General features: G+C 42.2%; 2 protein-coding genes across 2 annotated transcripts in view; both read left to right on the top strand.

Annotated features, from left to right (window-relative positions):
- LOC118848221 (cytochrome P450 4X1-like) overlaps positions 1-643 on the top strand; it is a 32,482-nt gene extending 31,839 nt beyond the window's left edge. Inside the window, exon 13 of the mRNA XM_036757041.1 lies at positions 475-643. Within this exon, the coding sequence (XP_036612936.1) occupies positions 475-643 (169 nt within the window). The remainder of the gene's footprint in view (positions 1-474) is intronic.
- A 10,629-nt stretch (positions 644-11,272) lies between these two features.
- The window catches only part of LOC118846636 (cytochrome P450 4Z1-like), a 33,938-nt gene continuing 19,594 nt past the window's right edge, over positions 11,273-25,616 (top strand). Inside the window, exons 1-4 of the mRNA XM_036755377.1 lie at positions 11,273-11,464; positions 14,725-14,866; positions 20,300-20,344; positions 23,471-23,597. Of these exons, the coding sequence (XP_036611272.1) occupies positions 11,273-11,464; positions 14,725-14,866; positions 20,300-20,344; positions 23,471-23,597 (506 nt within the window). The remainder of the gene's footprint in view (positions 11,465-14,724; positions 14,867-20,299; positions 20,345-23,470; positions 23,598-25,616) is intronic.

Raw genomic sequence — 25,616 nt, 5'->3', positions numbered from 1 at the left:
GCAGTAAGAAAAAATTAAAAACCTCCCTGATGAGTAGAGCTGTCCTGAAGTGGGAGGGGCATAGGGCATGTCTCCTCCCCAAAAATCACTGAAAGGCTCCATAGCCACTTGTTGGGAGATGCTGTAGATATGAGGATTCTGACCCAGGCATGGTTGGACTAGATGGGCTCCTGAATCCTTTCCAAATCTGAAGTTCTGAGTTTCTCTTTCCTGGCTTCCTGACCCAGTGATTATTTGGTACTTTCTGGTCCTTGGTTTACTTCTCTGTAAAATAAGGGTGTTGGACTAGTGTTTCTTTCCTAAATCTTTTGACTTAAATCCTTTAAACCAAATCCTAAACCCTTTGAACCCTGAAGGTATTTTAAGTCCTTTTTGCTGATGGACCTAAGACTTCAAAGGCAGAGGGATTGAAAGGAAAGGAGAAACAAAACATGTGCATATCTTGGTTTTTCTTCCTTCTTTCCCTAACCCCAGGAACTGCATTGGGCAGCAATTTGCCATGATTCTAATGAAGGTGGGCCTGGCCCTGACATTGCTCCGCTTTGAACTGTTTCCGGATCTTGAGAAGCCTCCCGTCGCCTCTCCCCAAATAGTTCTCAGGCCCAAGAATGGGATTCATCTGCATGTGAAGCCACTCCACTAGCCCAGCTGTCCTGTGGTGGTGGATATCATGATCTTCAGATATAGTCATGGGGGGTGGAGTAGGCAGAAGGTTTCAATCTTTTTCCCTGCGGCTTTGGCGTGAATTATATAATCCCAGATCCAGGCAGTGGCTGAGGGGGTGAGGCTTTCTGGGGCCATGCCTTCCTAAGTTTTTTCAGCTCAAAGCACTATTAATGATGATGATGAACCTGAGTTCCCTGAATGTTCACAGCAATAGACCAGGGCTAGGGAGTCCTCCAACGCTGGAAGAAAGAAAATACTCAGGGAGTGAGAATTTTACCACCAATAATCCACAGAACAGATAATCAAATGTGACTCTATTGGCATGACCAAGAGGAGGCATGATTTTAGACCACATGTCCAGGCAGGGAACTGGTGGTGTATCTCAGAGATTTATGATGGGAGGTAGAGTTGCTGGAATCTGCTAGATCGCTATTGCAAGGAAGAGTACCAAGACACCAGGGTAGGAGTAGGCAGGGGTTGGGGTCAGACTCATTCCCTCCCTACCAGACTGTGAATGAGCACCAAAAAGTTTGGTTCAGAAATAGAGCAGGCCATGTGTGGATTGTTAGTCCACCTGGGGCTGGGGATGAAAATCAAGAAACTTTGATTGAGAGGAAGGAGATTCAATGAAGTCTGCGGAATTGAAGCTGGACAGGTGGCTAGCATTCCAGTAGTGGTCTCTGCTGCACCAGTCCCTTCTTCTAACCCCAAGGAGAGCTGTGGCTAGAATGGACTTAGCTTTGTGGAATTGTTCTTTCTGGGAGATCAGGTAAAGATGACAAAGTGTCTTAACTCCCCCAACCTCCTGGCCTTCACCTAGCCAAGACAGCAGACATTCACTCCAAAGTTTTTCCTGTTCTTTATGTTTGCTAATAAGAACTGATTTAATTGTACCATAAAACTACCTTATTATACACATATATATGCAAATAAAAGGATGATCAATTACAACACCTTTGGAGGTATGTGTGTTTTTTTCATTTTCTTTAAGCAAGGGATTTCAAAAGAGGGGAACAATGACTGGGCAGGGTATACTTTATGGGCTAAACAAATTGTTATTAAATCTAGATACCAAATAGGGGATCAAGAATTATAAGAGAAAAATGGTATTGATTTATTAATTTTTAAATTTGTTATCATCATTGTTCAGTTGTGTCTCACTCTCCATGACTCCATTTGGTGTTTTCTTGGCAAAGATACTGGGATGGTTTACCATTTCCTTCTCCAGCTCATTTTACAGATGAGTAAACTAAGGTCAACAGGATGGAATGACTTGCCTAGGGTCACATAGCTAGTAAGTATCTGAGGCCAGATTTGAACTCAGGAAGATGAGTCTTCCTAATTTCGAGCCCAGTGCTCTAACCACTGTGCCACATAGCAGCCCAATTTTTTAATAAACATCCCAAAATGAATTGCTGTTGCTGTTGTTGTTTAAAGCTGGATCCATCCAGATTTGGGAGGTCTTTGTTGTTTTGTTAACTTTAAGTCAGTCACTTGCAGCTTGGTAAAAGGCTGGTCGTCTTCCTGCTTCCTCTTCTACCCATCCCATGCATGTACAGAGAATACTGTCTGCTGGGATGGATTTTATCATGCTGAGTAGAGAATAATGATTTGACTTGTGGGAGAAGAAAGGGAGGTTCTGGACCCATTAATAATGTTCATATTCCAAGGGTGGGAGCCACAGGAGGAAGTGAGGACCTCTTCCTTTTATTGTTACCTTTAAGTTTCAAAGCCAAGACTACACAAAGCCCACTTAATGAATTGTATTTATCTAGCCCTTTAAGAGTGCTTTCCTCACAATGAGCTTGTGAGTTAGGGAGTGAAAGGATTGGTATACCAGTTTTACTGAGGAAGAAACAGAGGTACAGAAAGAAAGGACTTGCTGGTAATTGTCAGATCCTAAATTCAAAGCCAGGTAGATCCTGCTTTCGAAACCAGCCAAGTGTTGCACCAATTCAGCTAGCAGCTCTTGTAGGAGTGTAAGATCTGCCAACAACCAGCACACAGAAAGCTGCCAACACAGGTTCTTTGATCTGCTTTACTAAGGAAAGCAACGTTAAGGGGTTAACAATCTCAGTTTAATTGAAACATACAAATATCATTCACTTAGTTCAGGGGAAAAAGCCAGCACCCTGAACTTCAGAGCAAATACAAACAAATTACAAGCATCAACAGACTTTGTCTGATTCAAATCTCAATGCATAGTTACCAGGATTTAACAAAGTCCCAACATCTGGGTTTATAAGCTGGAGGGCTCTTAACTACAGCTGCCCAGAGTTTCCACATCAGCATGCCTCCAAGAGTGACAGCCCCAAGCAAATAGCTCTGTTCTCTCTTTTTATACATTCTTTAGCCATCATCAAATGTCATCTGAGTGACCAGAACTCAGGCTCCTACTATTGGCTCTGGTCTTAACAACTCCCCTTAGGACCCTGAGGGCTTCACGCCCACATAGGCTTAGCACCTAGTAGGTAGAGGTTTGGGTCTAGGGCTTTGCACCTAGTAAGGCTCAATCGAAGACACTTAATCTATCATTCTAGAACAGTAAAAAAGTCCCAATTTAATTGATACTACACTAAGAGAGCTGAAGTTTATTTCAAGATCAAGTCAAGAGTCCAGAGCTCAGGATGTCAGGTTGAAGATGAGGATCTGTGAGCTCACAGACATGAAGCCCCTACTGCTGTAGCAAAGGAGAGTTGCTATGAGTGACATCCTGCCCCGCTGGGGCTCCTGTCTTCAGAGCAGACAAGTAGCTTGCAGAGATAATAAGCCCAATTCAGATCTCATGGCAAAGAGCCCTTTTCAAAGAAGTACCAGCCCACAAGGTGCAAACCCAATCTCTACATGCCTCTTATCTTTCACAGGGAGGAAAGTTACACCTTCATGGACAGTCTCTTCTGCTGACCTGGTACACAGAGACTTGCCTTGAGAGACATGATGGAGCTCTGTAAGAAAGATTATTGAAGTGGGAGAAGATAAATCAATTAGCCTCATTCTGCTGGGTTTCTTGTCAGTGGAAATGATCCACGGGCACATGGATAGATTTGGATAGCATGGTCCCCAAAGGGGACTATGGATATATTTCAAGGGGTTCTTGAATATTTTAATATTTGGACTTGGAACTTTTATAACTGTATTTCTTTTGTTTGTTTGTTTGTTTGTTTTTTGAGAGAAGGAAGGCAGGGCAATTGGGGTTAAGTGACTTGCCCAAGGTCATACAGCTAATACATGTGTCAAGTGTCTGAGGCTAGATTTGAACTCAGGTCCTCCTGAGTCCATGGCCAGTGCTCTACTAACTGCACCACCTAGCTGCCCCTATAACTGTATTTCAACATAATTGGTTTCATTTATAATCCTATGTATTTTATTTTATTCATATAAAAACATTATTCTGGATATGGGGTCCACTTCACCAGGATGCCAAAGAGGTCCAAGATACAAAAAAAAAGGTTAAGAAGCCCAGTATTAAGGAACATCTCAGGGTTATAATAAGAAATGTATAGCCCTCCTTACCAGAAGTTATGAGACTTGGAAAGGGTTTCAGCAAAGAAAAACACACCAAGGATTCAAAGAGCCATATGTCTTTTATTATGGCCCATGTTGAACTCATTTCTACTAACAATATTTTCATTCGATCTTTTATTTTAAAACACAGAACTTGTCTGGAGAAAAGAAAGGAGGGAGAAAAGCACTTTGTTACTCTCCATTATTACCAATCCTGCCTCCCTTGCTCTACTGTTTTCCACTTCTTCCCCTTACCCCTCTGCTTCATAGTTGCCTGGCCAACCTGCATCCTTTACCCACAAGACTTTCTTGCTTTCTTGAAGTGCTGTTTATCTGCTACTAGAGCATGTGGGGTGTTCAGGAGAACTAGCACCTCTGGTGTGAGGGCTTGCTGAGCCCCTTCAGGGCTGCATATCTACCTTTGGTGTCCACCTGATTCACCCAGTTCTTATCTGTGGCTCCAAGAAGCTGGAGCATGCACTACACCATGCAGGTTACACCAGGTTGAGGCTAACTGACAAGTCCCAAACATTGGCGAGTTATGCTGATATCTACTCTAAGCATGCGAAGACTTCCCCTGATGAAATGGGAGGATGGGAACAACTCGTTCCACAAGTTATGAAGGCAGCTGAAGTAGGCAGTGTGGAGCACTTAGAGTCTGGTGAGACATCAAAGTCATTCACTGCATCCTGAACCATCACCAGTCATCCTGACTTTCGTCCTGCCACTGGACTTGCATGATGCAGAAGGAGAGAGTGAGCCTAATGACTTTGTGCAACTCTGCCTACCTTAAATCGAATTCATGAACAAGTAACGATATCACCCATGATGTTATTGGACTTCTTCGAAGATGAAGGATGAACAACAATTTGCTATCCGTATTCTTATAACTGGTTTTCTTTCCAAATAAGGATGAGCTGCTTTTTATTGTACTCTGAGCAAGTGTTTACTGTATAAAGGAATAGAGTGTGTGTTGGGGGTTAGATAAAAGGGAATCCATAAGACCAATTACTATATTCTTTAAAGAGACAAAAAAATGGTGAGCCTATTTTGAACTCATCCTGATGATGCAAAGCAGGGGAGGAGCTTTATCACAAATGTAAAAAGTTGCCTTTGCTGGGGACAGGTTGATGAAATATCTAGAAAATCATAGAATGACAGAATTAAAGCTTGATGACCACATGGCCATCTAGTCTAACTCACATACTCTACGTGGTAAGGGATCCTCCACCTCCCTGAAGACCACAAAAAGGGGGAGCCCAACATCCTTTGAAGGCAACACTTTCCTTGCTAAGACATGTCTAATTGTTAGGAAGCTTTCCCTGATATCATCCTAAATTTAGCTTATTATAATTTCTACTCATTATTCTTGGTTCCACCCTCTGGGGCCAAAAAGAGAAAGTCTAATCCCCTTTTCAAATACCTGAACACAGCTATCTGTCCACCTTGAGTTAACTTTTCTCTAGGCTAAATATGTCCAGTCTCTTTAAGCAATCTTCCTTGGTGATGGATTCTAGACTCTTCACAATTCTAGGTGCTTCATCTGGACACTCATCAGTTTATTGATTTCCTTCATAAACTGAGATTGCCTGAACACACTGAAGCTGCTACACTGCTCAGCGTCCTAGGCAATTGTCTAAGACCAAAAATGGCAGACACAAAGACTGTAACCTCATGCTGCTCACAACATTCCAGAATGCAGCCCAAATCAGATTAAAATGTAATTGGGAAATAATTAACAAAATAAATTAAAATACAATAAAACATAGATCATGATGGAATATTATTGTGCGATAAGAAATGGCAAGCAGGATGATCTCAGAAAAACCTGGAAAGATTTACATGAACTGATGCTGAGTGAAGTGAGCAGAACCAGGAGAACATTGTACACAGTAACAGCAACATTGTACAATGATCAGCTATGAATGATTTAGTTATTCTCAGCAATACAATAATCCAAGACAATTCCGAAGGACTCATGATAAAAAGCTGTCCACCTCCAGAGAAAGAATAGATATTTTCTGAATACAGACTGAAGCATCTTATTTTTTACCTTTTTTTCTTTCTTTTCTTCTTTTTTTTTGAATTTTTGTTCTACTTTATTTACTTAAAAGGGTGCTTATAACTTAACTTAAATTCAAACATAAATTGTCTTTCCTCTTTATAACAAAATCTAAAATTCTCTCTGGTCATAACCATCCATTTTCACATACGTTTATTTGTATTGCTCCCCCGCAAAACCTAATTTTTTTTCAGCGTGACCTCCATGTCCACTCTTCTTCCAGTCAATTGCCCTGTGCCCTTCTTTGGCAACAAGGGCCTCATCTTTTTATTCAAGTTTTATTTTACAAAATGACTAATATGAAAATGTTTACAGGATTGAAAATGTAAAAAAAGGAAAGAATCAGTCATATCCTGTAGAGTTTGAATAAAACAACCTGAGTTAAAAAAAAACAAATAAAACATAGACAATATTACATTTTTAAAATGTTACTATGCTGCCAACAGGGATTCTTAGGTATTGATTAGCAGCTCTCCCTTTCTATTTGAGTTTGATGGCTGCCCTAAGATGATCAGTTGCACTTGACTAGTGTATAAATTAATTCAATGCGAAGTCATTTGTGGTAGTTATATGAGATTCCATGCCGTCTTGGGGAGGGAGTAGGGAGGGAGGGGAGAAAATCTGACACTCAAAATTATGTAGAACCGTCTGTTGTAAACTAAAAATAAAAATAAATTTAAAAAAACATTTACGATGACTTCAGGAAGCTGAGAAACTCTTAAAAAAAAAGATGATCAGTTGCAGAGCAGGTACTGGCCTGCACCGAGGGAATCTCCTAGCTGGGGAGTTCCTTATGCCAGTGAAATCACAATTCCAGTCACTCTATCCTTTGCCTTATTTGTCCCAGGGAAAGTGAGTTAAGACTTCCATTTAAAATGGAACCCAGATGGATTTTCACCCAGACCATTTGTTTTCTGAACTAAAGGGGAGGGGATTATATATCCCCTTGGATGCTCTGCTAGCAACTCTTCCCTGAAGAAGGAAGCTCAAACATCATTTTCAAAAATTCTTTCTCTGATTTCTTTGGGGTATTGGCCTACTAGTGATATAGTAGGTACACAGTCTGGTAATTTTGGAGCATCATTCCAGGTTGTTTTCTAGACTGGCTGGACCAAGTCACAGTTTCACCAACAGTGCACTGATGTACCTGTTTCTCCACAACCCCTCCAGCATTTGCCATTTTGCTCTTTTGTCATCTTTGTCAATCTAAGGAATGTGAGATGGAATCTTGGTGCTGCTTCAATTTGCATTTCTCTAATTATTAGTTATTTATAGTATTTTTCATATTGTCATACACTACATTTTCCACCCTGTTAAACATTTGCTGTTGTCCCAGCAAGGTGGTTTTGGCACCTTTAAGTCTAGCTTCTGGAAGGTAAATCTAATAACTTAGAGAAGCTCAAGCTCCTTTGTGGCACCTACCCCTAGTCTCAGCAAAACTGGAGAGTAAAGTAATGCTCATATATTGGGGAACAGCTAAACAAATCATGGTATAGGAAATTAATTGAATTTTGCCACAAGAAATTATGAAGTGGACAGTTTCAGAGGGAATTAAGAAGACTTTTATGAACCAATGTCTAAGTGAGCAGAAGTAGGAGAATGATTTATATATTGATAACATCACAAAGAAAAACAACTTTGAAAGATTTTCGAACTCTGAGCAAAGCAATCATAAACTAGGAGACCAGAGGACTAAAGATGTAACATGACACTCACCTCATGCTAAAGAAGTGATGGACTGAAAATACAAGAGATGTACATTTTTAGACAAGGACAATATAGGGGTTTGTTTTGCTGGCCTGTGCATATTTGTTAGATATGTTTCTTTTTAAGTGTTTAATGGTGGGAGGAGCAGTGGGAGAGAAAGAGAGATAATAAATACTTGTAATTCCAGGTCTGGCACTTCATCCACTGTGCCACCTCACTGGCCTATCTGCATAGAGCTGATGAGATCACCAAGTGAAGTAGTATAAAAGGAGAAGAGAAGAGGGCCCAGGACAGAACCCTGAGGCTATGGTTAAATGTCATGATCTGGAGGAGGACCCAGCAAACAAGACTGGGAAGAAATGGTCACATGGGGAGGAAGAAAACCAGGAGAGAGTGATATTTCAAAAATCTAGAGAGAAGAAAGTATCAAGTATAAGAGGGTGATCAAAAGTGGTGGAAAGGTTGAGGAGAATGAAGACTGAGAAAAACCCATTGGATTCGGCAACTAATCATTGGTAACTTTGGAGACAGCAGGGTCAGTGGAAGAAGGAGGCTGGTAACGGGAATGTAGGGTGTTAAAAATTGTAGATAGCCTTTTCTAGTTTAGCTATAAAGAGCAGAAGAAATATACAATGAGAGTAGAGATGGAAGGATCAAGTGGAGTTTTTTTTTTTTAGATTGGGGATCGCATAGGCATGTCTGTAGGCAGTAAGAAAAGAGCCAGTCGACCAAGAGACTGAAAATAAGTAACATAGTTGGGATGACAGAGTGGGTAATGTGTTGAAGTAGATGGGGTAGAAGGGAGAGGGGTCAGCCCAGATAAGGAGTAAGACCACCTCTTCAAGTGAAACAGTATGAAGGAGGAGGGGCAGAAGCATAGGCCTCCTAAGCTTTCCTTTAGACTTAACACTCCTTTCTCTTCCACCTGTACTTATTATATTTTCACTGTGGGTCTATTCTTTCTTTTTACATTAAAAATACATAATTATGAAATAAATTAATATACTCTGTAGAGTTTACTTAAAAGGAAATGAGGGAGACACTCCGCTTATTTGTTACCTTTGCTCTTATCCCCCAATTACACACACATCCCCTCACATTATTCATATAGCTGGTAGGGAGTGACATATCAAACTCAGAGTCTCAGGTTGAGTATCACCAAAGAGAATTCAGAAGAGGAAAAGGCTGGCACCAGTGCTAGGGAGCCAGTCCCTCCAAAAATGAGTGGAAATTCGCAGGAACTCTCCTTAGCAGAATACAGTGTCCAAGAAAGGAAATGTTCAAAATCCACTAAAGCTGACTTGATTTTAGCCCTAAATTCAAATGCTCACAGATAAAGGTGAAAAGGGGACCTAGCAGCAATCAAAAATAGCCCTGGGTTATATCCTGATGAGGTCTCCTCACTTTTCAAGAGATGTTGCTTTTCCATACAGTGATAAAAGAGGGTATAATAAATCATAATAATAATAGCCAGCACTTATACCATGCTGGAAGCTTTGCAAAGATATATTTGTGTGCATCTATCTGTCTATTTAATTCTTCCTATAAGAGAGGTGTTATTATTATTTCTATGTTACAAATGAAGAAACCTAGGCGCATAAAGGTAAAATGATTTGCCCAGGATCACAAAGCTAGTGTTTGAGGTCAGCTGTGAACTCCCATCTCCCTGATTCTAGATCCATTGTGCCACATAGCTGACTAGATGCTAAAGGTTCATTCCTATTCATCTCCACAACTCTGCCATTAAAGGAGGTGCTGATGAACATCTGACTCTTGGCTCAAAAACCTATGCAATAGTCTCAAAATTTCTGCCCTCAAGAAGGTCTAAGGAAAAAAAAGGAAGATGATAAAGACATAACAGTCCCATGTGTTGTATGACTGAGAGGAAGAAGGAGTTAAGGGACCAATTGGAGGGGCTAGCCCCAGCCATGACAGTTTGTCGGACTTAATGAGATATTAAGCTGATACAAGTGACAAAGTACATCTTTTTTAGGCTTACTAAATGACAGCAATGTTTATGTTGAGTTGGATGAATGGATGGAACAGCCTGGCTTATATTCCTCAGACTGTTGATTCTCTGGGCTTCCTTGCTGGGCTGGCAGCAGCACCAGGCTGGAATCAAGGTCCCTATGGCTGGAGCTACTAGGTCCAGGGACTTCACCCCTCCTACCTAGAACTGTTCCCCCACCCTACTCCCACACACATTTTGTTAGCTTCTGGGAGTAAAGGAATCCTTTTACCCCTGGAGTGGTGGGAAGGAGACTGCCCCAGTTAAGTAGATTTAAAGCCACAGGCAGCTTCCAACAACCTAGTGGTATACCAACACAGAATGTCCACACCTGCCCAGGCTTTCTATCTCCCAATAGCAGGTCCTCATCACTCCCATCTTCCCACAGGGGTGCTTCCATTTTAAGTGGTCTGGGAATCCCCTGAACCCCATCATATATAGAATAAATACAAAACAGACACACAGGTACTTGGAGGAGGGGGAGCCCCAGAGCCTGAGGAGAAGATCAGGAAAGGCTGAGCAAGAAAGGACCAGAGCATGTCCCAGGTGTGTAGGGAAGGGTGGTGTCACTTAGAGATCATCTCGTCCACTCTTTTCATTTAACTGAAGAGAATTCTGTATCAATTTCTCCCAAAGGCCCCATTTCACCCAGCTGCGATTTCTTTGTGAAGGACTCTGCTTCTCTCCTGCTTTGAAGCATAAAAAGCCATGCACCATTATGTCTTTCTTTCTTTCTTCTTTTCTTCCTTCCTTCTTTCCTTTTTTCTTCCTTAATTCTTTCTTTCCTTCTTTCCTTTCTTTCTTTCTCCACATCTCCTCCCCCCTCTCTCTTTCTCCCAGCCCCGCTCCGACCTGATCTGGAAACGTGTTCTATTAAGATTCCGGTACTGTTGCAAATCGCCTGCGTCTTCCCTGTGGCTGGACTGGGCTGCCTCTCCCCGGAGCTCCCGCTCTCTTCCTTGGTGCCCCGCTCCCCAACTCCCTTTGCCCTCCTCTCCCCCTTGCCCTTCCTAGACACCTTCAAAGCAGAGACTGGGAGGGGAAAACGCGAGGGAGGCGGTGCCGACTGCCGGCAGATGATGATGCGAGGGAAGGGAAAGATTGAAGGAAGTGCGGACTGACTGGAAGGGATGTAAAGGAGGGGGACTGCGATGTGCAGAGAGGAAGCTGGGTATGCAGGGTGGGGGAAAGGGCGGGGATATGTGGGGGGAAGGAGGCGGGGGGTTTTGGTGGGAGAGAGTGAGGGGACCTCAGCCCCGACAGAAGAAGCTGTCGCACCTGCCACCTGGACTTCCCAGCTGAGCATCCCGGGAGCGCCAGGAGCCATGGGCTTGGATGCTGCCCGTTCTTGGCTGGAGACCCACTGGGCTCGGCCCTTGCACTTGGCCTTGACGTTCACCCTCGCGCTGCTGCTGCTGCAGGTAGTCAAGCTGTACCTCCGGCGCCAGGGACTGCTGCGAGCCCTGCGCCTCTTTCCGGGACCCCCGACGCATTGGCTCTATGGAAACCACAGGGAGGTAAGCAGGGGCTCTGGCGGGACTCGGGGCGGTGGGCCGGGACAGAGGGAGGAAGAGGCTGCTGCCCTTGGCCTGACTCCCCGAGAGGGCAGGTTCCAGGCCCGAGGCGGTCTCCCTCTGTAGGAGGCTGGAGGGAGGGGAGGGCCTTAAGAGCGGCGCGCAGATCCTTTCTAGGTACCCTAATTGTGACAGCCTGCCTGGCAACTAAAGACCTTCTCACTCTTGCCCTCCTAGCGTTCACAGTACCCAAGCCTTTCCCTTTGTTGTCCCAGCTCCTGGATGCCACACAGAGAACAATGGATGTGGAGTCAGATGACCTGGGTTCAAATGAAGCCTGTGCCTGTTACTACTGTGGATCTGGACTTCCATTTGAAGTCATCTACCTAGTAACTTTACAGGCAAAACAAGAATTTCATCTCAGGTCCTCAGACCCCAAATGCAGAGCTTTCCTACCAGGATCCCATTCATCCAATTAAATTCAACAGTGGTCCCAGTATACTACATCTGGTTCCTCATCTCTCTTAAAATTGTTAGGTACACGCCCTGAATTTCCGGCACCAGTCCTGAGCTGTCCCCTCTGGCTTGGCGTTTAGAGATTCGGGATGATGACCTTTGACACTTTTATCACATTTCACATGGTGTCATCATGTCAGTGGAATGTAAGAAGACACGAAAAGCCCAGGACACAGACCACTGAGGGAACAAAGGACTCACGCTACTTTACCAGGATAAGATGGCCCAGGAAGGCTTCTTTTCCCAGTGCAGAAGAAACTGCATCTATTCTATGGGTCACTGACTAGGTAGCAGTAGCAAAGACTGGTTTTTTGGTTTGTTTGTTTCCTCATCTTCAATTCCACCACCACCCTCAGCCTCTAGTGAGGACAAGAAGAATTGGCTAGAATGGGAACATGGAGGATCCAAGCACCATTTGTTAAGAATTCTGGCTTTGGAGAGATATAACACTTAAATAAGCTGTGGTCCCTGCCCTCACGAAGTAGATAAATAATACACAGAGAACACCAGAACATGCCATATTACGTGATCAATGTCTGAGAAGAGCAAGCATGGTACAATTCAGGGACTGAAGAGAAAGGTAGTTGCTCACAGAGGCATCAAAGAAGGCTTCCTGGAGGAAATGAGCATTGAGATGTATCTGAAAGGTGAAAGGAGAGAAAGAGGAAAAGTCCAGGTACAAGGAATAGTTTAAAAGGAAGTATGAAGATAGGAGGGCATGGGGCATATTTAGCAGGTAAAAGGTTTTACTGGAACATAGAATACATAGAGAGGAGTGATATGCAAAAAGACTAGAAAAGTACATTGACAACCAAGCAAGAAGGACCTTGAATGCTAGTCTAAGAAGTAAACTTTGTTCAGGAGGCAATCTGGAGCCCATGAAGAATATACAGAGGATTAACATGACCAGATCTCTTCTTGGCCCAGTCTTTTCCCAATCTGCTTTTACCTATGCTCAGGGTTCCTCCCACCCTTAAAAAAATGAAAACCTTAACGACCTCATGGTCTTTTCTCTCTATTAATATATTTTTTCTCCCTTTACTTCTGGACATCTATAGTCACCTATGTTCACTCCTCAAGGCCCTGTAGTCAGGCTGCTATCCCTACTGCTCTGACCCCCTCCAAGGTCAGAAATGACTTTTTATCATCAATTCCAATGACTTTTTCTCAGTCCTCATTTTCTTTCAACTCCCTGCAGCATTTGTTCATCTCCAACTGCTCCTCTCTTGTACCTTGACTTCTGGGACACTGTCCTCCTTATGTTTCTCATGTCTAACCACCTTCCTTCTGCATGAACACCTGTCCCCACCACAATCTCCTCGTTTGTACCCTAGATGATCATCTCTGGAAAGTCCTTTTCCTTCTCCTCTTAACTTGTCTATACTCACTCTCTTAGAGATCTCCAAGATCTTCAAATGTCAGCTTGATGATGAAGTCTCCATATCTGTATTTTCAAACCTGATCTCACTTCTGAGAGCCAGGCTTCCATTTCCAGGTGCTTGCTAGACATCACTCTTGGGATGGCCCATCAACACTCAACCAAAGTCCAGAAGTGAACATTTATTCTGTACGCATCTCTCTCCCTCCTTTTGAACAGCCCTATTTCTATGTATGACACTTTCTTCTTTTCAGTCCCCCGGACTCATAACCCCAGAGCCAGCTTTAAATCATTTTTATGGCTTGCATATATCACCTTGGGTAAGTCTCTTCCTTTCTTTGATCCTTGCTATCTCCTATAAAGAGTAGCGCTGAATGATTTTAATTCTAATATTATACCTCAGAGTGCCTTGTTGCCTCAGCTCAGCTGGCTTGCCTATCTTATATGTGGCAGCTGATAGGGATGATTGCCACCCTTTTTTATAAGAGCTGCTTCCCTGGATAATGGCTGAACTGGGGCAGGACTGGTGGTCTAGGAGGTGCTGCCACTCTCAGAGTTCCTATACCTTTCTATTGGTGGCAACTGGTCAGCAGTTACTGATGGTAGTGATGAGGAAGATGAGTCTCTTCATGATGATTTCTCTCCTCAATGATAATGGGAGCCAGGATGAAAGTAGGTCTGGTGGTTTTGAGGACAGTGCTATTCCCTAGGCTCTTGGATTCAAAGTCCTGGTATGTCTCCATGAAGGTCCAAGGGGAAATGGTGGTCAAGGTGGTTTGATTTGCTCAGTCCATGCTTCTTCCTTTCTCAGCTTTATGTAGAATGGTTTAGAGAGGTGAGAGACTGGGACTTGGGAAGCTGTTCCAGCAGTCCTGGTGAAAAGTGATAAGGACCTGGACTACAGTAAAGGCTGTATCAGTACATAGACAGGGATGAGTGGGAGAAATGTGGCAAGTCCTGGCAAATGATTGGTAAAGAGATGGGCTTTGGAGAAAATTATTTTGGATCTCCTGCATTTGAGATGCTGATGAGATGGCACAACAGAAATGCCCAGTGGACATTTGGTTAAATGGGCCTTGAATTTGCATTTCCAAGTGCTCCAGGTCTTCAAAGGGAGGCTTGCATGGTCATTTATCCAGGATGTAGTGCAAAGGATTCTTGCCCATGTACAGGCTGGAGGATGTCCCACAAGTCCTTTCCACTGCTACAGTTCAGAATTTATACTCATATCTCCCTACTAAGGTTCCCTGAGCTCATCTGAGCTTCTCAAAGCCTGGGGGGTTAGAGGAGAAGAGGGTTGGAAACAGGTGAGGAGAAGTTTTCCTTGGGCTGACTGCCCAAACTCACCTTTTTGCTTTTCTCATTGCAGTTTTACCTGGAAAAAGAACTACAGCAGTTTGATATGTTGGCAGAAAAATACCCCTGTGCTTTCCCTCGCTGGGTTGGGGCCTTTCAGGTGCTTTTAAACATCTATGACCCAGAGTATGCAAAAATTCTTCTGAACCGAAGAGGTAAGGATGCTCAGAGTGGACCAATGCTAAACTGTTGGACCTGGAGAGGACGGGAGAGGCCGTCTAGTCTGAGATCAATCAACAAGTATTTATGAAGTACCTACTGTGTGCCAGGACCAGGGGATACAAAGACAAAAGTGAACAGTCCCTGCCCTCAAGGAGTTTATGTTCTAATGGAGGAGACACATGTGAACTGATACATATGTAGGCTTATGCAAAATAGATTCATAGTGAGTTGGGAAGGGTGGGAACTAGCAGCCAGGGAATTCAGAAAGGCTTCATGTGGAAGGTGGCTCCTGAGCTGTATCTTGAAGGAACCCAGGGCTTATATGAGATAGGAGTAAGGCAGGAGCAGATTCCAGAAATGAGGTACCCAGCCAGTGCCGACCCATGGACATGGGAGATGGGAGATGGGAATGTTGCCTGTGAGGAACAGTAAGGATACCAATTTGATTGGACCCTAGGTTGTGTAAGGGAGATAATCTGTAATAAAATTGATAAGGAAAGTTGAGACTAGATTGTGAAGAACTTTGAATAGCCAACAAAGAAGTTTCTATTTCATCCTAAGGGGCATAGTGAGCCACTGGAGTTTATTGAGCAAGAGAGTGAATGGTCATACCTGTTCTTTGGGAAAATCCCTTTGGATACTCTGGAGGGGCAGAGGGGCTGGAGTAGAGAGAGACTCGACCTGGGGACTCAATTTGGAGGCTCTTTCTACAGTCCAGGAAAGAGATAATGAGGGTGAAGGCTATGTTGTGGAGATAAGGGGACAGAAGCAAGAGACAGTATGAAGGTCAAAATGGCAAGATTTAACAACTGATTATATATGTGAAACGAGTAAGATTGAGGAGTAGATGATGACTCCAAGGTCTCAAGCCCAGGACACAGAAATAACAGTAACATACTCAACAGAAATAGATAACTTTGAAAGAGGGAGGAGGTTATTTTAGAGAGGGAGGGGAATAATGAGTTTTGTATTAGACATGTTGAGATTGAGATGCATATGGGATGTTCAGTTCAAAATATCCAATAAGGAGTTAGTTGAAACCGATGGAAACTGACCCAATGAATCAACAGAACAATGTAGAGAGAAAAGAGAAGAGGACCCAAGACAGAGTCTCGGGGGACATCCCCATAAAAGAGCATGATGTGAATGATGCTTCTGCAAAGGAGACTGAGAAGGAGCAGTCAGGAAGGTAGGAGAAGAATGAAGAGGAAACAATGTCAAGAAAAGCCAGAGAGGACAGAGTATGCAGGAGGAGAAGGTGATCAACAGTGCCGTTGGCTGAAGAGAGGATGAGTATTGAATAAATGGGAGGAAGCGGAGCAGAGTAAGCAATTATTAAGCACCTATTATGTACCAGACACAGTGCCAAGTGCTTTACCATCATCACCTCACTTGATCCTCACAACAACCCTAAGAGGCAGGTGCTATCCCCATTTTACAATTGAGGAAATGGAGGCAGACAGAAGTTAACTGACTTACCCAGGATAAAACCACTAATAAATGTCTGAGACCAGATTTGAACTCAGGTCTTCCTGACTCCTGGCCCAGCACTGTATCCTCTGTGCCACCTAATTACTCAACAAGTGATGATCCAGTCTTTGCCTACAGACCTCCCAGGCCTGCCACTCTACTTTGTAACAGAGTTCCAATTGTTAACAAGCTTTTCCTTATATCCAGGGGTTCCCTGGAATTCATCACCCCCTCCTATATATAAATCTATAAAATGAGCTGGAAAAAGCTCTTGTTCTCGTTAAATTCTTTTTCAATTGTGTCCAACTCTTTGTGACCCTACTTGGGGTTTTCTTGGCAAAGACATTGGAGTGGTTTACCATTTCCTTCTCCAGCTTATTTTACAGATGAGAAAACTGAGGTAAACAGGGTGAAGTGACTTTTCCACGGTCACACAGCTAGTGAGTACCTGAGGACAAATTTGAACTCAGGAAGATGAGTGACTCCAGGCCCAGCACTCCATGCACTATGGTGGCGCCTAGCTGCCCAAAAGTAAGGTCTTAAACAGGGTCAAACCACATCAACAAACATTGATTAATTACATACATACTATGTGATGGGCACTCTAAGTGCTGAGAATACAAAGAAAGTCCCTGCTGTCATAGAAGTCAGCCTAACGGCGAAGACAATGTGGAAACAACCCTGTGTAAACAAGCTATATACAGGACAAGTTAGGGACCATCAACAGAGAGATGGTGTTAGATTTAAGGGAGACTGAGAAAGGTGGCTAAGTGGCTCAGTGGATAGAGCCAGCAAGGGCCCAGAGTCAGCAAGACCAGAGTTCAAATCCAGCCTCAGACAAGACCTTGGGCAAGTCATTTAACTGTTTCAGTTTCCTCATGGGTAAAATGTGTATAAGAATAGCACCTACCTCCCAGGGTTCCTTGTAAGGATCAAGTGAGATGATAATTCTAAAGCACTTGGCACAGTATCTGGCACGTTAATGTGAGTGTCATCATTGTTATGATTCTTACAAAAGATGGGATTTTGGCTGGGACACAAAGCAAAACAAGAAAACTAGGAGATGTGAATGAGGAGGGAAGTCATTCTAGGTGTGGATGACAGTCAGTAAAAGTGCATTTGAGAGGTAGTGTTGTGTGTAAGGAAGAGTTGGGAGGCCAGTGTCACTGGATCACAGAATACATAGGGGTGGGGAGGAAGGTGTAAGAAGACTGGGAAGGGAATGGTGGGCAAGTTATGAAGGACTTAGAAAATACCAAACAGAAGGTTTTATTTTTATCCTGGAGGTGTTAGGAGCTCCCATAGTTTATTGAATTGGGGAGTTATTGTGGTGGGACCTTGCTTTAGGAAAATCAGTTTGTCAGTTGAATGAAGGATGAACTGCAGCAGAGAGAGACTTGTGGCAGGCAGATAACAAGGAGAAAGGGGGACCAACAATGCCAAAGGCTTCAGAGAGGTCAAAGAGGGTGAGGACTGAGAAAAGGTTGTTCAGTTTGGCAGAGCTGTTGGGAATTGGGAGAAGATAGCTCCACTGCATGTAGTTCCTGGCAGACCTCATTTGAAGGACTGTGGTCAATCCCAGGCACCACAGTTTAAGAAGGATTTGGTGTCCAGCAGAAGGAGGCCCGGAAAGGGAAGGGCCTTGAGAGCATATCACATGGAGATCAGTAGAAGGAACTGGGCATGTGCAGCCTAGAGAAGGCCAAGGAAGGATGGGATACCTGCATTCTAGCATATGAAGGGCTGCTTTGGGGAAGGTTGACTAGACATGTTCTGTACAACCCAGAAGAAAAGAACAAGGAACGATGGGCAGAAATTGAAGAGGAAAAGTTAGGCTCAGTTTCAAAACAAAACTTTCCTAACAGCAGAGCTGCCCCACATTGGAAGGGGCTGCTCAAGGGACAGTTGGATCACCCTCCTTGGAATCCTTCAAACAGAGCCTGGGAGACCCTTTGTTGAGGATTCTTTGGGTGTAGGGACTGGATGGACAGTGAAGCCAGGAGTGGAAATAGCAGTGGGCACTGGGCCAATGAGGAAAGGCTTCATGTACAATATTGTATATGTTCTACACCTTGAAGGAAAGGAGGGATTCTTTTAGGGAGGAGACAGGAGAGGAAGCTTTCTGGGTGTGGGGAAGGGCACAGCCATGGGATATGGACTTCCATGTATGAGGAAAAGAGTTGGGCTAAAGAAAAACAGAGAGACAGAGACAGATAGAGAGAGTGAGAGACAGAGAGTTAGTCAGTCATGTTAGGGCAAGATTGGGAAAGTCTTTGAAAGACTACAGCTGAGTTTATATTTAATCCTAGAGGTAATAGGGAGTCAGTGAAGTTTATTAAATAGGACCTTGATATGGTGGAATCATGGCTTTGGTGGCATGGTGCAAGAGTGATGAGAATGGGGAGAGACATATGACAAGGAGATTCATGAGACCATCACAATAGTCTACAAAGAGGTGAAGAGACTGTCTTTTACCTTTCTTTGTATCCCCAGCACTTAGCACAGTGCCTCGCACATAGTAGGTGGTTAAAAATGCTTATTGATTGACTGAACTAAGGTGGTAACTATGTTAGTAAAGAGAAGGTGTTACACACAAGAGATGTCGTGGGAGTAGAAACAGAAAGATATGACAGATGATTGAATATGGGGGGGAAGAGGTGAGAGAGACTGAGGGATTGAAGACAACAGTATAAACCTGGAAGACTGGGAAAATGGTGATGCCCTCAACAGAAGTAGAGAAGTTTAATAAAGGGGTGGTTTTGGGATGAAGGTCTTAGACATATTGAGTCTGAAATGACCTTGGGACATTAAGATTGAAATGTCCAATAGCTGGTTAGTGATATGGTACTAAGATGGGTTAGATTTACAGATATGTGAGTCATCATGGAGATGATAATTCAATCCATAGGTGCTGAGGAATGTATATTATGCCAGTGACAAGTCATTTATTGACTGTATAACATTGGGTAAGAACCTCTTAATTCCATCAACCATAAAATGAGGTGTTAAATTGGATGACCTCTGAGGTTCTCTATAACTCTATAATCCCATGTTCCCACAGGCCTATAGTTTCCATGAAATCCTTACGTTCTTTGTCCCAAGAATACCCCTTCCTGTTAGGAAGATAATTAAAAAGCTAAATGTCCCTATCAGAAGGTGACCTGGAGAGCATGAAACAAGGGCAAAGAGGGAAGAATGGTCTTAAGGAACGGTCCATTTGTGTTGTGGGGCATTAGAAGATTCAGTTCTGTGTCATCATCTTATAGAACACAGCTACATGGGCTGGGAAGTGGGACAAGCTGCCAACTTTGGTTCTTTCCAGCTCTGAGATTCAAAGGTCCTAGATCTGCTGGTGGCAACCAGCTTGCAGCCCCTACTGGTCCCATGGCAAGTGTTTATTTTCCAGATTCTTTGCACGCATTCATTATCCTTCCCTGAACTGTTTGTACTGGTTGCTATTAACATACACATCCCCATTCATTTCAAGTGACTTTCAAGGCAGGATTTTGTCCTCAGACATACACGTAATTTTGTAATGATGAGATCACTAATGGCATTATTTAGCTCCCCAGGTAATAAGTGGCAGAGCCAGGATACCTCTTTAGGATTTCTGCCTCCAAACCCAATGTTGTGGTTGATACAACAAGCCCTCTGGATTTGAGCCCCGTTCTAGGAAGCACGTCAGGTCAGAGTGTTCCTGGTCACCTTGGGAGGAATGATGAACAACTTAAAGACCTGTTTTTGTGATTTTGCATTATCTGGCTGTTGGTTCTCTAGGGCAGCAGCTGCATTTTCCCAGGGACTATGAAGCCAGTATCCTGTGGGATGTTCATTTCTCCTTGACCAAGTTATGTGCCTATTAACCCCAAGCAAAATGCAGATGCCCACAAACCTGCTCTGGTTTTAGACGCTATTTCCACCTAATGCCCTTTTCTCTTCTATGCTTGACTTTACAGATCCCAAAATACAGCTTGGGTACAAGTTTATTCTCCCCTGGATTGGTAAGTACCTATGATTAGCTTGGTCTTCTCAGTGAGTTACAAGTATGACAAGGGAAAAAATCCCTAGTGACAAGGAGCTCCCATTGCGTCAGGTAGGGAAAAAAAATGCACACAGTTGAGTCAGTACAAAACATATAAAAAATATATCCAAAGTCATTTCAAGAGGAATGCCAGAGATTGTAGGATCAAGAAACAGAGTGTCAAGAAGATGAAATTTTTTAAGAAGATGAAATTTAATAGATCAAAGTAGAGTTGAACTATTGCAATTGAGCTAAAGAAAGTTTACAAGTTTAAAAAATGAGGGAGAGATGAGTGGCTACAAGTCCATTCCTATCAAACAATCTGTAGAGATTTTGGTTGACTACAATCAGAATATGAATCAAGAGAGGGATGTGGCATTTTTTCATATGACTATAAATATCTTTGATTTCTTCTTCTAAAACTATCTACTCATATCTTTTGGAGGATGGCTCTTATTTTTATAAATTTGACTCCATTCCTTATATATTTGAGAAATAAGGTGATCATCAGAGAAACTTACTGTAAATTTTTTTATATTACTTCATTGTCTATGGCACCTTTTAGCAAAATTTAGTTTCCCTCATTATTTCTTTAAGTTAGGTCTAATTTTATTTTGAGAGCCTGATTGCTACCCTTCCTCTCTTCACTTCCACTAAAGCATAATAGACTCTGCTCCAGCTCCTCATTTCAACTCTAGGTGTGTCTTTTTCTCCCAAGTATGTCTCTTGTACACAAGATATTGTTTAATTCTGGTTTCCAATCCATTCTGCTATGTGCATCTATTTTATGAGTTCTCATCTCATTCACATTAATAGTTATGATCATTAACTATGTATTTCCTTCCATCCCATTTTCCTGTGTTTATCCTTCTCTTTCTCTTTTTATCCCATTTCTATTCAAAAGTCTGTCTTCCTTCCAGCTACTACCTCCCTCAGTCTGCCCTCCCTCTTATCATTTCCCCCCATATCTCTTCTCCCCTTCCCCTTCTATCTCCCCATGATACAGTAGATTTCTATACCTGAGTGTGTATCCATATTCTTTCTTCTTTGAACCAATTCCAGTGAGAGTGAGGTTCAAGTATTGTCTGCCATCCCCTCCCATTTTCCCTTCCATTATAAAAGCTCTTCTTTGCACATCTCTTTTATGTAAGAAAATTTTCCCCATTCTACCTCCCTTCCCCTTTCTGCCAGTGCATATTTCTTTCTCACCCCTACATTCTTTTTATTGGAGATCATGCCAACATAATCAACTTACACCCATGCCCTCTGTCTATGCAGATTCCTTCCAATTTCCTTAAAAATGATGAAGTTCTTAGGAGTTATATGTATTATCTTCCCATGTAGGAATGTAAACAGTTTAACTTTACTGAATCCTTTATGATTATTCTTTCATGTTTACCTTTTTATGCTTCTTTGAGTCTTCTGTTTGAATGTCAAATTTTCTATTCAGCTCTGGTCTTTTCACCAGGAATACCTGGAAGTGCTCTATTTCATTTAATATCCACTTTTTCCTTATGGGTTATATTCAGTTTTGCTAAGTAGATTATTCTTGTTTGTAATCCTAGCTCCTTTGCCCTCCAGAATATCATATTCTAAGTCCTCCACTCCTTTAAGGTGGACACTGATAAATCTTGTGTGATCCTGACTTTGGCTCCCTGATATTTGAATTATTTCTGGCTGCTTGGAATATTTTCTCCTTGACCTGGGAACTCTTGGATTTGACTATAATATTCCCCTGGGAGTTTTCATTTTGCAATCTCCTTCAGGAGGTGATAGGTAGATTCTTTTGATGTCTATTTTACCCTCTGATTCTAGAGTATTAGGACAGTTTTCCTTGATAGTTTCTTGAAATATGTCTAGGCTCCGTTCTTGATCCTGGCTTTCTAGGAGTCCAATAATTCTTAAGTTATCCCTCCTTGATCTATTTTCCATGTCAGTTGTTTTTCCAATGAGATATTCTACATTTTTCTATTTTTTCATTCTTTTGACTTTGTTTTATTGTTTTTTGGAGTCTTCTGGAGTTAGTAGCTTCCACTTGCCCACTTCTAATTTTTAAAGAATCATTTTCTTCAGTGAACTTCTGTACCTCTTTTTCCATTCAGCCAATTCTGTTTTTAAGGAGATAATTTCTTCAATTCTTTTTGTGCCTCTTTTACCAAGCTGTTAATTCTTTTTTCATTTCTCTTACCAACTTTTCCTCTACCACTTTTATCTCCTTCTTTTACTCTACCAGGAATTTTTGTTGGGCTTGGGTCCAATTAGCATTTTTCTTTGAGGCTTTGCTTGTAGTTGTTTTCACATTGTTATCTTCTTCTAAGTTTGTGTCTTGGTCTTCTCTGCCACTGTAGTAGCATTTTATGGTCAAAGTTTTGTTGTTGTTTGCTCATTTTCCTATTTCTTCACTTTGAATTTTAGGTCAAAGTTGGGCTCTGCTCACCCTGGGGGTACTATACTGCTGTTTTCAGAGCTAGTTCTGGAGGTCTGCACATTTTCAGTGCTTCCAAGCTATTGTTATCCTGAGAGAGCTGTGGTCACAGCTACTTCCCTTGTCTTTACCCAGGAAGGGCCCCAGCTCCCTTGCAGCCAGAAGTACTAGTGCTGCTTTTGGCCCTGGAACTATGATGAGGGCTCCTGATCTCTTGTGACCAATCACAAGCACTCCTCACCATCCTGGAATTGCAACCCAAACTCTGCCTCAGTTTATATTCCACTAAGAAAGCCTTCCAGAGCCTAGAATCACATCCACATGAAAATAATGCAATAATTCATGTAAAATTCTTGGCAAATATCAAAACATCAAATAAATATCAGTTGTTCTATTAACAAAAACAGCTGCTGTTTCTCTAGTGTTCTACAAATCATTCCCCTTATGACCACTATGTATAGAATACTATAATTTTTATCTTCATTTTATGGTTAAAGGAACCAAGGCTCAGACTGGTTAAGTAATCTGCCCATGGTTACACAGCTGAGACACATCAGAGTCAACACTCCAGCCTATCCCCTCTGAGACAAGCACTCTTTCTGTGGTGCCACATGAATATCCCCTTGGTCATCTTAGAGGATAATACAGTCTGAGGGTTTTTTGTCTTTGTGATCCCTTAAGGAAGAGGACTGCTAAGCCTAGAGGGAAAGAAGTGGTACCAGCATCGCCATCTGCTGACCCCGGCCTTTCACTTCAGCATTCTGAAGCCCTACATCCATGTGATGAATGATTCTGTCTGCAGGATGCTGGTGAGGAAATAGATAGCCCAGGGACCCTGAAAGCTATTGGGTACTCATCAGGAAACAGAGTCAGCCACCAGAGATAATACAAGCAACTGCTTCACCAAGCACTGTGCTAGGAACTTTCTGGTATATGGGAAGGTGAGGAACCAAGGAAATTTTGAACATGGCCTCAAAGGTCCCTAACAACTCCAAGTTTGTGTCTCTGATTGATATGGGGCTTTAAAGTTTGAAAAGGGCTTTAAATATATTATCTCAGGGCAGCTAGGTGGCGCAGTGAGTAGAACACCAGCCCTGGAGTCAGGAGGACCTGAGTTCAAATCCAACCTCAGACACGTGACACATGTACTAGCTGTGTGACCTTCAGCAAGTCACTTAACCCCAACTGCCCTGCCAAAAAACAAAAAAAAAATATTATCTCACTACAACTCTGTGAGATAAGTGCTACAGACATTATCTCCGTTTTACAGATGAGCAAACTGAGACTCAGACAGGTTTAGTTGTTTGCCCATTATCACACAGCTAGTAAATGATGGATCAAAAATTTGAACTGAAGTCCTCTGACTTCAACTCTTTCCACTATGTCATGATGCCCCCTTAATGTGTATTCCCCTATCTTGGTGCAAGTCCATGCCTAGCTCAAAAAAGTTAAAAAAAAATTGGCACCCCTCCTCTTCCTCCTCCTCCTCTCACTCTCTTCTTGCCTCCCAGTAACTCCCCCTCAGCACCCAATTTTCCCACACTCTGCTCAGCCCCTCTCTCCAGCATCCAGGCAATCTGCATATTTCATAATGTCTTGCCCTATCCTCCCCTGAAGTCCTGACTGTCATGCAGCTGAATGGAATTAGGTGTTAGGAGGATAACTGTCAGACAAAACTAATTTATGAAAGCATATTAAAAATATTATATCACTTTACCTCTCCTGGAGAATCCTAGAAATCATAGAATGTCAAGCTAAAGGAGACCTTAGAACATAGACCTGAGAATAATAAGAAAATAGTCATCATAAGAAGGTTTATCCTACCTTTAATAAAACAAATGATATCACATGTCTGTTACCAAAAGACGAGAAGATGAATGACTCTCCCAAACTGTCAAATTACATGCTTACATCATTTATACAGAGTATTCATAGTTTAGATCCTTAAAAAAAATCTGTAACAGAAGAAAACAGCATATTGACTAAGGAGTGAAAATGGTGTGCAAAACATCCCCTGGATATAAAGAGTAACTTGCTGTCAATTTGGAAATTATTGAATAAGCTGTCCAAATATGCCATAATATTTATACTAATTTTTTCTACTATTGCAAAGCTGTTGGCTCAGCTTCTCACTTTTGATGTATTTGTATTCTGCAAATAATAAAATAGACCCAGGTAAAGTGAGAATGTGAGAGTATTTAATGTTCACTGTTCTTTATTTTAAATATGCCATGAACACAATAGAATTAGGGAGATAGCTTAAACTTATTATGGTTCTCCTTTGATTTAAATCCATATGGTATCATTTCTCCAAAACAGCTTATTAATCACTTGATTGATATGGATATCATCAAGCTTTATGGCTCTACTTTAAAAATCCTTCATTTCATGGAATCATTCTTCAATGATTTCAAAATGTCATTGGAATTTTACAAGTGTAAAATTGGTAATGTATACCAAGGAAAGAGAGAGATTGCAGGCTTGAAGCTGGAATCCAAAGGTCACATTGATCTAATGGATGAAACTGATACCTGCAAGTACTTTTGGTCTTCTCTAGCAAGAAGTATCAAACAAATATATCAAGGATAAAGCTATGGATGAATGTGTTAAGAGACTTAGAGGCATCCTGAAGTCAACGTAGAATGGAGGTAAATCCACATAAAGCAATTAGCCCCTACAGAACACTAGTCAATGTACACCTTTAAAATTATAAAATGCTTCATAACAGATCTGAAAAGAATACTTGAAAAACTCCACGCAATGTTAATGAAACACAGGACCCATTAATCTAAGGCAACTATAGAAATCTAAACGCTTCCTTATCAAA

Source organism: Trichosurus vulpecula, chromosome 4, assembly GCF_011100635.1.
Source record: "Trichosurus vulpecula isolate mTriVul1 chromosome 4, mTriVul1.pri, whole genome shotgun sequence".
NCBI classification, from domain to species: domain Eukaryota; kingdom Metazoa; phylum Chordata; class Mammalia; order Diprotodontia; family Phalangeridae; genus Trichosurus; species Trichosurus vulpecula.
The sequence above is the reverse complement of the archived record's forward strand: the minus strand, read 5'-3'. Positions and strand labels throughout refer to the sequence as shown.